At 33.6% G+C, this 17,818-nt stretch overlaps 2 protein-coding genes across 5 annotated transcripts in view; one reads left to right on the forward strand and one right to left on the reverse strand.

Moving 5' to 3' along the window:
• Nucleotides 1-2,226, forward strand: part of LOC135801513 (14 kDa phosphohistidine phosphatase-like) — a 21,857-nt gene extending 19,631 nt beyond the window's left edge. For both annotated transcript variants that reach the window (XM_065315035.1, XM_065315034.1), the window contains exons 3-4: nucleotides 460-605; nucleotides 1,978-2,226. In XM_065315035.1, the coding sequence (XP_065171107.1) occupies nucleotides 460-605; nucleotides 1,978-2,070 (239 nt within the window). In that variant the 3' untranslated portion in view covers nucleotides 2,071-2,226. The remainder of the gene's footprint in view (nucleotides 1-459; nucleotides 606-1,977) is intronic.
• The window catches only part of LOC135801511 (phosrestin-2-like), a 47,572-nt gene that overhangs the window by 18,878 nt on the left and 10,876 nt on the right, over nucleotides 1-17,818 (reverse strand). For all 3 annotated transcript variants that reach the window (XR_010550380.1, XR_010550379.1, XM_065315031.1), the window contains exons 2-5: nucleotides 13,748-13,866; nucleotides 11,114-11,161; nucleotides 6,234-6,398; nucleotides 4,893-5,013 (exon numbers count right to left, since the gene is read on the reverse strand). Coding sequence is in view for 1 of the 3 variants with exons in the window: in XM_065315031.1 (XP_065171103.1) it covers nucleotides 4,893-5,013; nucleotides 6,234-6,398; nucleotides 11,114-11,161; nucleotides 13,748-13,782 (369 nt within the window). In the remaining 2 variants the exon portion in view is untranslated. The remainder of the gene's footprint in view (nucleotides 1-4,892; nucleotides 5,014-6,233; nucleotides 6,399-11,113; nucleotides 11,162-13,747; nucleotides 13,867-17,818) is intronic.

The raw sequence follows: 17,818 nt of genomic DNA on the forward strand, positions 1-17,818 counted from the left end.
TCTACAGAATAATATTTCTTTGTTCTGAGTTTATGGCTCGCAAACTTTGTGCAAACCAACTTTTTCTTAAGCTTGAAATGATTTAATTTTAATATCAAGCTGATTCAAATCCCTTACAATATGAGCAAATCTTTATTACAAAAAAAATCTAAATTTTATTATTATTTAAAATTTGTTAAGTATATTTTTCATAACTCAACACTCGTCTTCCTTTTATTTTATTTACCAACTTTGCGATTGTTATTTGCTTGTTTTTGCGTGGGTGCTGAATTTATACGGTTTCCGGAAATTAATTAATATTTGAATGGCATTACGCAGTTGCCATTGCTGGCGACCAATCGCAAATGGGGGGATTGTGCGTCCATTGATGCGCATTAAGGCGGATTGAAAATTGTTTATGAATTTTGCATGAAGCCTGATGTGAAACGAAATTCATTATTATTTTTGATTCTCTTTCAGCCGACATTAACGACAAGTTCAACGACGATCTGAAGAGACTGAAAAAAGAAGGCCAGATTCAGAACTTTAAGACCAAAGTTCAAGGCGGTGGGCGTATTCAACACGATCCAGATGTGAAGATGATCAAAGTCTATGGATATTCTCAGGTATTTCATAAAAATTTTATACTAAACGGAATTAATTAATAAATTTCCGTAACGGTTAAATTTAAAAGTAATTAACGGGGTATTCTATTCTAGAGGTTTCAAAAAATCGATTTTTTTTTGATATTTTCAAAGTTTAACTATTCAAGAATACGTGTACAAGAGGATTTTTCAAAATTTAAATTATTTTCCGAGATATAGCCGTTTTGGTGACGCGGCATCCAAAGTGGTTCGGCTTGACGCGAAACTTTAAACGTGTTTTTCTCGAAACTGTATTTTTCGAGACGGTACCCACGATTTCTCAACTTCTACTGAACCGATTTACTTGAAATTTTTACAGAGTCTTCTTTATAGACTTTTCTTTAAAATGAACTGCGCTTATCCCCAAATTCCGATTTTAAATATTCCAAAAAAAACCTAGAATATCAAAAAATAAGGGTAAAAAAATCACTTTTTTTTTCAAACAGTCGCCATTTTGTGAAAAAATTTTTTTTCACTTGTCCGTAGTTCATATGATTGCGACATTATTCTAGATTAATAATCTTTTTTTTTTTTCATTTCACATCACTTGGAGGGCTAAAATCATGGGTACGGTCACGTGCCAATTTTTTGGGACCCCCCACTTCATCACCTGCTGGAATTTAAAATTTTGAACTTTTTTCAATTTTTATTTTTTTTGTATTCTCAAAACATTAATAAATAAGTGTTAAAAAAATGGATAGTAAAAATATTAATTGATTTTTTTACGGCCTTTCAAAAATCACATGAAATGCATGCCTCTAGACTAGAATACCCCCTTAAATTATGTTTCATTTAATTGTTTTACTAGCAAGTTGTACTTTTAAGATAAACTTTAGTTAATTTAATTAGCGGCAAATAGTTGCCGGATGTATTTGCTGCTGTTGGAATTGTTGAAGCATTGAGGTCGACACTTGAGTTGGCATGCTTGTCCAGTATCCGAAGGATAAAATTACCTAGCTCACCGGAAGCGCAATCTTCTTTCAAACGATGCTCTTGAGCCTCGATTCACTTCTTTTTTGATGTCGTATTGCGCTTTTTCCACGCGGAGAAATTGAATTTCTTCGTCTTTACGACTGTTGCAGCGCGTTTGTCACCGCGCGTCGTGGAAACAAATTCAACTTTACAGCAACACATAATTTATAAATATAAATTCCACCTTTATGTTAACGAACAGGAAAAGGTAGCAAATCGTAAAGCTCTGATTTTAATGAATCAAATTAATTTTAATTGCTTGCGATTCGACCATTGTTAGATATCCGGTTTCAAGATTAAGGTTTGCAATTATTTGTATCGGAATTTATTTGCGCTGGATGTGATTTAATTAAATCGTTAATTGTAGAGTGTCGTTTTGCAGGGATACGGAAAAGCCGATCATGAATTAACAGTGGAAATACTCAAGAAGAAGTATCCGGGGTACGATATCAGTTGGAGCGACGAGGGGTATTGATTCCCAGTGCGTCACCGCCATCTTTGAGTGTCACTTTGCACATCGAGGACTATTATCCTGATTTGATTGCTGCCAGCACTTTTTTTTTCAGATTTACCTTGTATTTTACAAATGTCTGCATGTAAATTCAATAAATAACTGAATGTACTTATTCAAGGCAGGAAATTCAATTATTGGTTACTTCCTGTTCATAGTTTTCCCGAGACGAGTGGTTGTATGGAGCACGTTCTTGAAACTAGTTGAAGTTGAAGGACTCTTAGTTATCCACTCTGGATGCTCCTTAAAGTTGGCAACGTTGTATAAGTGTAGAGCTTTTTGAGTACTTTGAGTTTATGGTAAACTTTGACGGGTGCTAATCTATCAAAATAGTATATATTACTACTACCACTTGGTTTGCTGTGGTGTTGACTTAGAAGGATTAGCGGATTAGCACATTATCAAAATTATTAAAATTGAATGATGCTACTCGGGTTGGATGCTATTACGTAAACTATTTATTAAGAGTAATATCCTGGTGGATTGATTTTCTCATTATGCAGTGTTCAGAGGTCGGTTAAAATAGAATGCATAATGTGATGTGATGGGGAACTAGGGACCATTCGACCTTCAACTTTGGATTTGCCGAATATGCATTTTCAGATATGTATTCAAGTCTCGTAAATAACTTGCAAGCTTTTAGCTTTCAAATGTTCGGACGAAAACTGTTTTAATAACTTATGACATTTAATGTTTTCCTGGGATTATTTTAAGGTAAGTTGTGTTAAATAAGCTGAAGACATTATTTATTTACTGTTTTACTAAAAGTGGTTTGATATTAAACAGAAATTTGTTAAAAAAAATAGAATTTTACATGTAAAATTAATAAAATCATTATTTTGGCCGCTGGTGCATGTTTTGATGAATAAACTTTTTCAAATTCATAAATTTAATTGTAAAATTTTTGCAAATTTCAAAAATTACTTGTGTTATGACTTAATTAAAGCAAGTTTTTCTTTATATGTAGAAACTACAAAAAAAGTAGCTGCCAATAAAAACTGCCTAATAAAACATTAGCGCTCGATGGTAGTTTAACTGTTTTAGTGATCGGCCAGACGCTTTTAATGGATTCCGAACAAGGGGGTATTTAACCGTTGATGCAATTAAAGCACACCCAACACGCGCGCTAAACATGCTGGTTATAGGCGATACCAACATGAGGTTTATACACTTGATTGGCAGTATACTCGTTGTGCTTGGGATACTCATGATAATTGCCACTCTGGCCGATGATTCTAGCACTTTCATGTTGCCGGAACTTTCACGGCTCTTAACCAAGTTTCAAAAGTTTGCACCATCTAACTATATTGATATATTCTATCATAATTTAGTGTTGGATGCAAACATACTGGTATATTATATACAATAAGGGAAGATATGAGTTACTTTTTGTTTCGAAAAGTTACTTTGAAGGGCCTAAAACAAGCGATGAAAGTATGAACTTATAGAGAAGCAATCATATGTTCAGGAGTCGAGATTTGGTGACCCAATAAATCTATATATATAAAAATGAATTGCTGTTCGTTAGTCCCGCTAAAACTCGAGAACGGCTGAACGGATTTATCTTATCTTGGTCTTGAATTAATCGTGGAGGTCTTGGGAAGGTTTAAAAGGTGAGAAAAATTCGAATTATTGCCGGGAAAATCCTCAAAACAGCTCTTTTCTATAGAATAAAATTTGACATTGAGATTCAATCATAGTTATAGTTAAATAGTTGAATTCGAGATGGCGCGCTGAAGTGCATTATTGACAAAACTTTATATAATTAATTTCTTTAAATTAAAATTGCTAATCTTATTGATAGAATTGACTCTTACTACGAATATGTCTAGAACAAAAGAGTAAAAACGAATTACATTTTTATTAAACACTGCCAGAACGAAGTCGCGGGTTAAAGCTAGTTTCGTGATAAAAATTCGTTTTTCTACAGCACAATGAATTACTGAACAAAACTTGATAAGGTTGCCTTGGCACTTAAAGAAAATATGCCCAAACGTTGATAAATATACGAAAAACACCAGAAAATTAAGATGCATTTGCAAAATATGACATTTTTGGGGGTGGCACGAGGTTAAATTTGAAAATATGAGCAGCAATCGGACACAGATAATATTTAAAACGTAACTTTTTGTAAAAGGAATTTCATTGAATATCTTCGAGCGCTTAGACCTATATAAATAGCTAGAAAGGTAGCAGAAAGACATTTCTGAGAATAGAAAGCTTGACATCTTAAGGATGTTTTAAGTGTACGAGTATTCTCGAAATATTTTTAAACATCTTATATGTGTGCTTCCAGAACCGGATCAGCATACGCCATCAAAATATGTGCTTCGAAAGCATTTTCTGACTTTGGCCTTTACTTTTTGTAAAACGGTTGCACAAAATATTAGCAACAAGTTCCTTTGTATACTTTGTGGTGGTTTTTTGACTAGCGTTTCATTGCCTTTTACAATAGAATCAAGACCTTTATGTGAGCTACTCTTGCGCTGGCACATGTGCTCATGTTTACACAGGTTAATGCTTTGCAACTGACAATAAAGCAACAAGTACGTGAAAGATGTTTGAAAAGACGCTGTTCACTTAAAATATTTTCCTTCCGCGAAATACTATCCAGCATGTTATAGATATGCAACTAGACCAAACCGACTCATATTACGTGCACGCAAATTGAAAATAAAATTGAATTTTGTTCCTGGTATTTACACAACAAACATGCGACAGGTATTTATTGATCAAAAAATTTATTGGATATGGATGTAATTGTAGACGTTGTTGAGAAATATTACCTGCAATGGTGTGATTTCATCTATCATACTGGGCATTGTTATTGGATACAGTTGTGCCAAACACATGACGGCTTCGTTGCAGAATTTCAGACCCATTACCTCTTCATCCTCACGACCATATCTGAAAAGTGCATATTATTCTAAATAATTTCTTCAAAGATATACTTGAGTTTGCAGAATGAGACGCTCAATTTCTTCGATATAATGATGTGATATAGAAAATGTGTGAGAATTTTTTTCAATTGTTGAATGATGAAAAGAAAATTGAAGCCAAAATAATCGAAGTGGTTTGTATGAAAAAAGGTCTAACTACAAAGTTGCCAGGAAATACTCAAAAGTATTTCCAATCATTTTTAAGGGTGTTCCGGTTCATGATCTTTATTTTCAGAAAATTGCCAGATGCAACTGCTAGGAATATTCTACTAGAATATTTTATTATTATAATCAGCGAATATTTTAGAACCAAAATATATCTAAATCTGTTATTTGTGTAAAAAAAGAAATAACATGGTTTAATTAAAAAGGTATGTTGATGAAAATGTAAAAATAGTATTTTAAACGATTAAATTGTTGAACCTTTTTACTGATATGTAGTTGCAATTCACATGTACGAATGAATAACTCGAAACTCGATTAAAATTGAAGCTGAAATCTATTTATGCGCAATTTATTCACGTTTTACTCCCTTTCAACAAGTTGACGAACGTTTCACAAGTTATATAAGTATCGAACGCATTGAAAATAACGCTTAAACAGTTATTTTATTAATCGGTTATAAGATATTGCTATCAATTTCTATGTTATATAATTTGTCAATATAATTCAGCATTTTACAATCTTATCGAAATTAAAAGTCTTCTCCTAAAAATTTTGTCTGGTCTCATTTCGCATGTTTCAACTCCATTGTACTTTCGCTATGCCCTAATGGTGTGAAGCCATAAAAAAATGACTGAGGGTAGTGCGGGTAGTACAACAAAATGTAGTAGCGCCGCGTGCGTAGGGCGAATCAAAGCGGTTCAAAACTCAATTATCGGCGCTCTCTCGCCGCGTCGTGCTAAAAATAAACGTCGGGGAGATTGTCACCGCTGTCGTTTGCCGCCTTCGCCGCCGATGCCAGTCAGTATCAGGCCCACGAGCAACCCGCCGTCAGCCTACCAACTAATTTATGTTGGCGATGAATTTATTAACCGACCTGCGTTCACCAACACTCGACCAGCGTGTAATTTTCACTTATTGACTCTTTGAATTCCTCAATTTTTCCCAAGTTGAGAAAAACGTAAAAATACCAAATGTAGCGGATATATTAGGTTTAATTATATTATGAATTGGCACGTCACTCACCTGAACGTCAGAGTGATCTGTCCGTACACTTTGCGGTCCTCGACGAATTCGGGGTCCACCAGGAGCACGCCCTGAAGCCGATCGATTTTCCCAGCCGAGACAATCAAATCGCGAGTGCTCAGGTACAGCGTGAGTTTGTTGTTCGGCGAGGACTTCTTGAAAACTCTAAGGTACACACATACAAAATACTGAATTATTCATCTGTACCAATTTGCAGTACATTTTTTATCATAATCATCAAAATATTTCCATTTTCATTTCATTTCAAATTAATTAACAAGTATTGCTAAAAGTGGATGTTTGATATTTCTACATTTAAATATTGTGTTTGTAAGGGCGGTTCTAAGGGTTGTTTTTATGAAATTCATTTTGGAAGCCTCCGGTATGATTGCGACCGCAGAAAGGTCGAAACCGTATGGAAATTTATTGTCCAAGGTGGAAGGGCGCGAATAATGCAGGCATTCGTGAATTCGGTACATAAATTGCGAGAAATTGATCTCGAGGGACAGGCAGAAGAGCGCACAAGACCCACGAGGCATACTACGGATCATACAGAGTGTATAAGTAGAAAACAAAAAAATAAATAAAAAAGTAGTTCAAAATGTTTGCAACCCAATTTACATATTTTATACCACACACCTGTAACAAATGAAAGTTTACAAGCAAGTTTAGAATCTTATCGTATCCCAAGGGCTTGATTTGCACGAATGTCACCTTGGAAGATTTAAGCCAAAGTGATAAGCTATCTATATTTATCGTCGCGCGGTTGAAGCTTAGAAGTTTCCTTGGGAAGCGAATTATTTCACAGTCTCGCGGTAAATTCTACAACTTTCCATAACATTCGCAACGTGTGGCAATGTCAGCCGAGCTATTATATTCGCCTCAAGTCTTAGGCGGGCGCGTCCACGGGGGTGGAAGCGCGTGCCGCCATTGTGCTCAGCAGTCGACACGCTCGACACGTATATACATGATGATGGCAATGAGAAGGAAGAAGGCGGCTATAGTGCCAACAGTGCCAACGATGAAATCGTTTCGCTGCGGATAAATTACCACCCGTTGTTATCCTTCACGGCGAAGGTGAAACGGGATAGAAACGCAAGGATATTTCGCTATAAACCTAAACTTATAAGCGCATATGTCTAAACATGTTTGGATAGCTGTAGATCAGCTTGTATCCATCGAAATACAGACAAATTGATTTTGTTAGTTGGGTTGCCTACGTCGTATTTCTAAAAATCAATAAAATTCAAAAGAAACTTGAATTTTATAAATGAATTTAAAAATGAATTTTTATCGGAGTTTATATTATCGACAATCCAATCAACGCATTAATCATTGATTGTGTCGTCGTAAAAGTCGTTCTAAAACTTTAACCGTCATTAACATTGATGTTTTTGACATTTTAATGTTTTTTTTTTCACTTGCCCTCTTCGAATTTACGGCCGTTTTTGCTTGTCTTGACGGATTTGTGACATTTTATTTCTTTGCCAGCACTTTTTTGTTTGCCTCTTTTATCTGTTATTTTCATTCGCTTGCGTTCCTAATGCTTTTCTTTGCGATGGTTTCTTTTAAAGTAGAAAGAGACGAGTTTTCCAGACAAATACGCATTCGCGTTAAATTCCGATAAGAGTTTTATTGTTTTCCCTGCGTCGATGAGGAATTTACGATCATCGCTAAATGACTGCGGGGTTTATTTAAAGTAAGAACTACAATAAACTCTCCATCTTTCAAGTCGTGCTTTTATCTTACTTTATTTGAATAAACATTGTTGCTGAAGTCATCTAAAAATATTTTAAATTGAATTAAAATTCAAAAATAAAGTTTTTCTCCTTAAGTGTATATTATTTTAATTTTTTGCGATTGCAACAGAAAAACAATTTAAAATAGTCTTCTGGATTTTTATCCGAGTGCTTAGTTTTTGTCCCATACACTCGCTTTGGAGTGAAGTGCGGAGGAGTGGAAGTTGGAGAGGATATTCCAAGCTTTTAGAAAGCTTCAAACGTCTGCTCGTCTGTTCGACCACGATGATCCTTCCATCGCTTCCGTTCTCGTGTCCTCTCATGCGTTCATAATAGGCAGAATGTTTTGCAATAAAACGCGTTAAAAGTGTTAAAAGCATTACCACACCATGTGTCCAACAGGATTATATAATCTTGTTTTCCTCAAAAACATCACAACTAATAAAAGAGATTCAACACAGAGTGTATATGAGTTGAGTTGTTACTGTAAACTGTTATTGTTCCAAAAATGCGACGCTGTAGACATTTGGAATTCTTCGATTGGAACAGCTGCAATATTTCGGTGTCCACATCGCTTGGCGTTGTATTTACGTGGCATCGATTTAATTTACTGCTGTTTACGTAGACACCACGCAAGCATTTAAAGTTCATTGTATCTCCACCACGTCGAAAACAGGTGCGCTTGTTCAATTAACATCTGCTATATCAGCAGCGTATGCTTTCCAAAGTTTATAGAAGTTGAAGATGTTTGTAATAGATTAAAATGAAGAATAGAGATAAAATTTAACTTGTTAACTTTCTGAGAAAAAAAATGCTTGCGGAGTTTGATTGCTTCTGCGAATAATGCTAACGCAGTTCATGTTTTTGTTGCCGACATGGAAAAAATTAAAAATTAATTTAATAAATTTAATTGTTTTTGTACGAAAACTGTTTTCTATTCGTGGCTTCTGTGAGTGAAATCCAATAAATTTTAATTAAACCTGGAACAACACGACTGATTGAAAAAGTATAAACAAATTAAAATAATGTACAAAAAATAAATCTGTTTTTAATGGAATTTATTTATACGTTGCCGATATATAACCTTGGATGTGTCGGAACCTGATCTATGCAATTGATTCGCACTGTTTCAATGTTTGCGCTTGTGCACTATTCTATTCACTCATATCATTCCAACCACACAAAAGTCACAGCTTGGAGTCACGCTGCACGCTGTTCAAACAATACCCAATCGATTGAAATAAACAGGCTCATATCCTCCGATCAAATTTATTGTGTATCTGCTGGAAACCGCACTAAAATGTGGTTGTCATCGAAATTGACTATTATTGTAGGTATTAATTTAACCCATAATTATAGCAGGGTGCATGAATACAAAATAGAAAATATGAATTTAAATGTTAGGAAGATGACGGTGCGATTGTGATTGTGCGCTGATCTGGCTGTTATCATGGAGACATCAAGGGTTTCTCACTAAACCTCAAAACGACCAGATGGGACCGGGCAGGACGGACAGAATATGATCGACTAATGCGTTCATTGGTGGACGCCTTTGTCCTTTATCCTAGTTTGCCTCGATTGCTGAGTGCACTCGCTTTACAGAACTACTACAAGGATAATAGCACATAATGCTCACTATATCTTTTAATACATGATTTTTGTGTTCGTGTGAATATGACTGACTTTTTCTAAACGACCGGACCAATTTTGATGAAATTTTTTGGGTGCATTTCATAATATTCAAAATAAAATTATAAATTCGTATGGGAAAATATTTGTTTGTTTCTTGCAAAAACTATTAAACCAATTTTGATAAATTTTGGTATAGGGATACTTTTGATTATAGAAAACAACATTGATTAAAATTTGTCGTCATATTTTAACTAGATAGTTGTAATATAAAGATTAAAGTTGATATGAAGATTCAGTCTATAATATAAAAATGAATCGCAAAATCTGTTGGTATGCGCATAACTCAACAACGCCTAAACCAATTTGGCCAATTCTTGTTTTAAAATGTTCGTTCAAGTCCAAGGATAGTTTTTATGGTAAGAACAATTTGAATAATTGCCGGGAAAACCCTAAAACAGTCCTTTTCAATAGGATAAAAGTTGGCATTGAGATTCAATAATAGTTATAGTTGAAGAGTTGAATCCGAGATGGCGCACTGAAGTGCATTATAAGCAATTCTTTATATAATTAATTTCTTTAAAATAAAATTGCAAATCTTATTGATAGAATTGACACATACTATGTCTAGAACAAGAGAGTAAAAACGATTTACATTTTTATTAAACTCTACCGGGCCGAAGTCGCGTGAAAAGGCTAGTTATACTTACTTATAAATATTTAATTTGAATCGAGATGGCACTAAGATGCATTATTAGAATTTATTATTTCTTTTCTTTTGTTAGCTTAAAATTACCGTAAAATAGAAGTGATATTAAAAATATCATAAATTAATGATTTAAGGATAACAAGTAAAAATATTCTTGTTACAAATGTAAGTTATTTGTAAATTTAAGTGACTGTTGTTACTAAAAGCAGCAAAACTTTACAAGGCATGTTTCATAAATAAATAAATAAATACATTAATAAATAAATAGGCAGGATGCCTCCCGTGGAATGAACTTTGTGTTTCCCTTCAGCGCTTGCCCAAAGTATGCGCCCGTGACCTTTTAACCCAAATACAAAGAACTAACTTGATTACACAACCCGCCAACGCCATCAGCAATCATAACATTGTGACAAAGGCGGAATTTCCATTCATATCAACTGCATTGCTCGCGTATATATGTCTACTATGTCTTGTTGCGTTACGCTTGTATCGTTTGTACTAATTTCACAATCGTGGTTAGTCGTCGATGCGAAGCGCCAAGTGAATAGTGAATTGCAATTAAATTTGTCACGCGGCGTGCCGTACACAACCTCCGAACTAACGTCTAAGTCGATTGATCTGAATCTATATAATCACGAGTCAAATTATTGCTGTCAGGCATTTCAAATTTACTACATCGTAGATAATTGAGTTTGCTATTTGTAAGTTGGTTAGTCAAACAGATTGGTTAGAAACACACACACACACACACAACAAGATATTGGTCTGAATTAAACTTAAAGTTTGAATGTTTTTGAGTTTACCTTTGTGAACTAAGTGAATCCCCAGGCGGATCCGGCTGTTTACTGCAACTGCAAACAAAATAAAATATTTAGTTAATATAAAAAAAACGTCACAGATTATTATAGTTTTGGTTAGGCAACTGAATACACAGCTAACCAATGTGTATAGTATAGAGTATAGGATAATACAACATTTGCCTATCGCTCCTCTTACCGTATCCGTGACGAAACAATGAAATTATGCTAGACACACTCGTTCGATCCGGCCGCTATCAATACGTCGGTGTGTGATAGCGCTGTGTATGTTGACGTGATACCGTCTAATAAACTCATTAACGAAAATTTCCATTTAAATTGTATCGCGGCGGTTGACGACGAGAGAATCACGCGCAGCTGGTCGCGTCTGCATTTGTTTAGGCGTTGTTGTGTACACAAATACTACGCGTGCTGCTTGCATAAACAACGAAGCAGAATGTGAAAAGAGGATGATGCAGTAGGCGGCAATTTAGTCCAGTGATTGTACCGTTTTATTCTCTTCATACTAAATTTTTAACAAAAACAATAACGTGTTGTTAGTGAATTAATCACATTTTAAAATGTTTATTGTATAATATAACCATAGTATTAACAATATTGCACAACATTTTCACTATTTTGCGCTCACAGTTTTTTTTCATCCAATAGTGCAGTTTGTAAAGGTATTGAATCGCTGTGAATCGAACGAAAACCAAAAACCCAAACGCACGCGAAACTCAAAAGAGAACGTTTGTGAAAAACGAAATCATAAAAGGAACGTTCCCTGCGATTGCGTCTTTGCTTTCACAACCCCTGGTCCCATTTTCCGAACCGCACACATCTCTTTTTGTTCACGCTTATCCGTCCTTCGTTTTAGGTTGTACGGTTTTAGGTTTTCTTTTTACGTTTCTATGAAACGACAAAACCAAGTGCTAAATTTTGCTGCTGTCGTAAAAAATCCCAGAAAAATATATGCGTGTTAAATGCAAAATAAATTATCTTACTTGGAAATTTAATAAATGTCATAATGGCTAAAATATTTTCGTAAATGGGAAAAGTTTAACTATAAAATTTTTCCGCACGTAGTGTGAAACTGTGAAATCGATTCCGGTTCAATTCACTTGTTGAAGTCTTTACATCTCAACTAAAACTCTCCGGACTCGCTGCGTCTTTTATAGGTCGACATCCGGTGTAATTTTCTTCCTCGTGCGTCAATTTTCCTATTCTTTTCTTTATTTACTTTTCTCGTTCTGTATGCCTGGAAATTGGCAGTATGTAAAAAAACTTCAACTTTTCAGTTAAAAATGCGCAAACAATGATTCCAGAAATAAAAAATCATTGTTTTCGACAAGTTTGTTTACTTTCGAATTTAAAAACGGTTTAATTTTCAATTATCTCAAAAATAACTTCTTATTATAGGCAACCTAATATATTTACTTAGTTTTTATAGTACTATGTTGAGTTGCTAACTTATTCAGTATTTTGTTTAAATATTTTAGAAAGGTTGTACATACAAGGAAGCTAGTGATAAAACAATGAATGAAGACGCGGAGAGGAAATGGCGCTGAAGCTTCCACGCAATATAAAGGAATAAAGTTATTCACAGGCAGAAGCAGCGCATAAAAGCCACTCGAGAATGTTTATAAAGCGCGGATGATATTAAACGCAATACGATACCTTAATATTTTACGTTTTCTATTACGTAGTCTACGAATATTTCAGGGCGAATGTTGCTATATTAGTATTGCTAGAATACCTAATATACTTTAAACAAATACAAGATTTTATAAGTTGTAAATATAAGTTATGATCAGACGGAAACAAGAAATACTAAAATTTTTCTCAGTTGCAATCTCAGTTTTATTTTGGTGTTATTTGTTGATATTGATTCATTATTAGCGAAAAAGTTGTGCAACGCATAGTTTTTGGTGAATAAATGCAATTTTTGTTGTTGTTCCCTCGTTATCTCTTTTTGTCCCGGCATTAACTGATAATTACAAATTAATATAACAGTTGTGGTCGGATTATGGGCTTATACTTTCCTAATTCAATTATGACCAAAAAGAATACAAATCTACACACAACAAATAAGTGAATTCGTCTGTCCAATAACGTCCAAATAAGGCATTATTCAATATTATAACTTTGAAAGTCAGTTGAAAGACATTTACACATCAAAAACTTCTTTTCCCTTCATGGAAAAAAACATGAAAAGTTTTATCCTACGCTGAACGCTGTAAAGTAACTTTCCACGGAGTTAACTAAGTGATAGTAAAGTTCCCAATGAAAAACACGCAGGAAAATCGCAAAAAGCATTCGCTTCGTTACGCCTCACCGCGACGCGATTTGAATACTAATCGGAAAAAACGTCATAATCCAGATTACCAGAATTCCATAGCCATCAACCAAAGCTCACTCTGCCTACCAACACACGACTACATTTACATTTTCAGATTACGCAAATCCAAGCCCACTGTTTTTGCACCGCACGAACTGGTTCAACACTAGAGCTAGTGCGGCGGCTATCCAATTAGGATATCGGAATGTTTAATTTCAAACACGCGCTGGATTCCAATCGATGTTTTTTGCTCGCATGCTATTTGCATTTTTTAAAGAAGTAATAAATATGCAGCAGGTTACCTTTCACCGCTGGGTCCTGAATCCTCTTCTGTCATTTCGCCGAGATTGATTTGGACAGCTGCGCGAATCAATAATTCACGCCTGGATCCAACCCGGTTTGGTTTTATAGACACGCGCAACTGTAATAAAAAAAGGAAATAATTAGTTCTTATATATTTATAATAAAATAGCTTTTACCCGCGACTTTGCCCCGGTAATGTTTATTAAAAATATAATTCGTTTTTACTCTCTTGTTCTAGACATAGTATGTGTCAATTCTATCAATAAAATTCACAATTTTATTTTTAGGAAATTAATTATATAAAGAATTGCTAATAATGCACTTCAACGCGCCATCTCGGATTCAACTATTTAACTATAACTATGATTGAATCTCAATGCCAACTTTTATCTTATAGAAAAGGGCTGTCTTTAGAGTTTTCCCGGCAATTATTCGAATTTTTCTTGCCGTAAAAACCATCCTTGGACTTTAACAAACATTTAAAAAAATAATTAGTCAAATTGGTATAGGCGTTGTTGAGTTATGCGCTTACCAACAGATTTTGCGATTTATTTTTATATATTAAAAGATGTGAAAATGAGTTTCTTTGTTTATTTGTTGCACTTTCACTCGGAAACTACTCATCCGATGATTATAAAATTTGGTACTGATATTCTCAAAGGTATTGCGAAAGATTTAATCCAAAAAAAAAAAATAATAATAATAATTATGAAAATGAATCTGTCAATTTTGAAATCAAAGTTGAGAGTTATAATATAAGACGTGGAATATACAATAAGCAAACAATGCTTTAATAATATTTTTATAATATTTAATAATGTGCGTCAAAAAAGCTGGTTAAAGAATATTTCCAACAAAATTGCATTTTGTAATCAGTAAGTATAAGTAATGCCATCATACGGATATGAATTTCAATTCATGATAAATTTCGTTAATTCCGCTAGACTAATTAAGTTTTCGTTTAATTTCATCTCTCATCCTAAAGGCCAAAGGGTTTTCCGCTAAGACGTAAAGAGAAAAGGATCAAGGATGATGATAAACGAATGATAATCATCTTACTAAAGCGCGCGCAGCTGATAATTAATTAAATTAATTAGTTTCATATAACATCTTATGATCACAGATTCAAATTGTTTCCATTCATTTTCTCACTGCAAATTTTTATTTTCGGATCAATTTTTTTATGCATTATGATCATATTCTTGTTTTTTTTATCTAATTTGGTAGTTTGTTTGATCAACTGACCGGTAAAACAAATAGTCGCCTATGCCAATAAATTCCGCCGGAGTTTCATCAGTTTCGGTTGAGCAAATATTATTTTTTCATTATCTCCCAACGCGTATTCGACCGCAATGCATTTCTCGTATTTGATAATAGTCAATATCAATAGAGGAGTTGGATTAAGCATTCCCAACATATGTTTTACTAGTTGACAGAGAATTTCAAAGTGTTTTTAGAGGAAATGCCAAGATAAACAGTTATTAAAATTATCAATATTTAAATTATGCTGTACCTTAGAAAAATATTTAAATAAAGCATGTTTTGACATTTTACATTAAATATGTTCATTTGCGTATTAAAATTTTAAAAAAGAGCTTAAACAGTGGTAAATTCACAAGTTGATAAAAATACTAAATGAAGCAATAAAAAAATCGTATACAATTGTAACAGTTCAGCAACAGTCGTTTAAAGGCAACATAAAGTTTGTCGTAAAACTTAATTACGTTTTTTGCTTTAAATTTCAGTAATTAATTACTCTTGCAAACGAGGTCGACAATCAAGCATTGTAAATACTCGTAAACTAAACCAGGACTAATTATTTTGATTGTAAACCTTTTTTTAGCCCGTTTTTTGCTATTATTAATCAAACAATCACAAATTTGTATTTTTCTTAATTTATTTAATCACAAAAATACTATTTAATGCTTAAATTACATCAATATACAATATGCGAATTATATAATGCAACTTGCATGTAAGAAGCTATTTTATATCCATTCTTGTTTATATACTTTTATGAGACATTTGCAATGAGTCACAGCTCATCTTCATTAGCGGAAAACATTCTTTGTACATCAAACATACGTAAAGCATGTTCAAAATTTGCGTCGAATGCTTGCAGACTGTGCGTTATTTTTTACTTTTCTCTTTACCCTTTGTTATTTGGTGGTGGTGCGGTTTGAAGTGAGCTTTGAATTCACGAATAATAGATCGTGTGCGCATGTGCTCCACGGAAATGGAATAATTTTCTCAGTTGGGGGAAATGCAAAAAACGGTTTTACATAAGTCGAGGGGCAACTGGCAACCTCCCAAGGGTTTCATACCTTTTAATTAACACTGTTTGATGCTGCCACCAACGTCACCTACGTTTAATAAATATGCAAAAATGGAGAAATGTGTAGAAAATTTTTCGAAATGAATTGTAAAGCTTGGATTTAAAATACAATTGTTTTTGGAAAAAGGAATAATGGAGATTTTAGCGAATTAATTATTAAAAAAGATTTTTGCTAATCATTTGTATGTGGTGTCTTTTATTTTAAATATTTTAAAATGAAAATTTGGTATTTTTTATTTAATTTTGAAAAATCTGTTTAATTATTTGCAAAACATTAAACATTAAACATTAAACAAAATTAATAATACCTACGATAAAATCATGGCTAAATTTAATATTAAAATATATATTTCGAAACATAATAAATACAAAAATAGTTTTTAATAAAGTTTTATTATCGGGGACATAAAAACAGTTTTATATAATTTAAAACTAAACGTTTAATATTATTTTGGCCTGAATATGGTCATTTACTGAAAACCTTCACACCGCAACCACAACAACAAAAATACATAGGTAAGCGTAGAAAACATTAATTAATTTTACCCTCGCCGTCTAATGAAAGCAGCAATTTATATTTATATTGCGTAATGGTAATTCAACGCGTTAAATGTGCTTAGTGTTTAAAGCTCGCCAAGTTCGTGTTTGAAAAAAGAGAAAATAAAAAATAATAAAAGCCAACGAAACGCAGAAAATGAAACGCGAAACATAATGGCCGCCAACGCAACAACGTTAATTTAAACTAATGCTGAAGACTACTTAACAGTCTATTTATACTAAAATGTTAAAACCGAATACAATATGCGCAACATTGGCATTGAGTTTTAATTTTATTCTGCGTATTTTGCACGTAATGTCATTTCGCCCATCTTTGGTTTCGCGATTTGCTGCGTAGTTCATAACATGGTTGTTTTTCACCCTAAAAATGTTATTCTATTTCATTAAAATGAAAAGAATTTTTCACTGCTTTTCACGTCTACTAATCTAAATTAATTTTGAGGTTTGGTTTGGTGGCTAAATCAACACACGAAAATCAACACATCAGACATAAAAATTTATAAGAAAAATAATTAAAAGTTATATTTTTAGCATTCAAACCAAGACATTGCTATTGCTGGCAATCTAAAAATATTTCTGCAGAAAAGTTTTATTGCCTTGAATTGTGTGGGAGATATTTATTTTCCTCAATATATTGTTTCTAAATAATTGTGCAAAATGAACTAAATATTTTAATGGCATATTAGTTATATTATTATTTATGCACGTTCACATCTGCTAATAGCAAATATATTACTGTCATTGCTGACTCTCGACATCTGTGATACCGACCATGTTTGAATAAATATATTATTGGATACGTATCGTATACACGTGTATCGGTCTATAATAATAGTTAAGGATAGATCATCAACCGCATTATTGATTTACGCTATTAATACTCAAACTCATGCAAGCCATCAGACGAGCAATAAATGTGTTCGTGTGCTAGCGACACAAAACACAAATATTTAACTAAATATTTGACATGCTCATACAACACTTCACCCATCACAACATGGTTTGATATTGCTGTAATTATTTCGCTGAGTATTGATTTTATTTGGTCTTGTGAGCAATTTTGCGCGATTTTTATTTAAAACTAGCTGTTGCCCGCGACTTCGTTCCGGCAGTGTTTAATAAAAATGTAATTCGTTTTTACTCTCTTGTTCTAAACATACTCGTAGTAAGAGTCAAT

This window comes from Atheta coriaria, unplaced genomic scaffold (assembly GCF_025399875.1).
Source record: "Atheta coriaria isolate IRGN ID8LTWV9N9 unplaced genomic scaffold, Caltech_Dcor_3.1 hic_scaffold_10_pilon, whole genome shotgun sequence".
In the NCBI taxonomy this organism is placed as follows: Eukaryota; Metazoa; Arthropoda; class Insecta; order Coleoptera; family Staphylinidae; genus Dalotia; species Dalotia coriaria.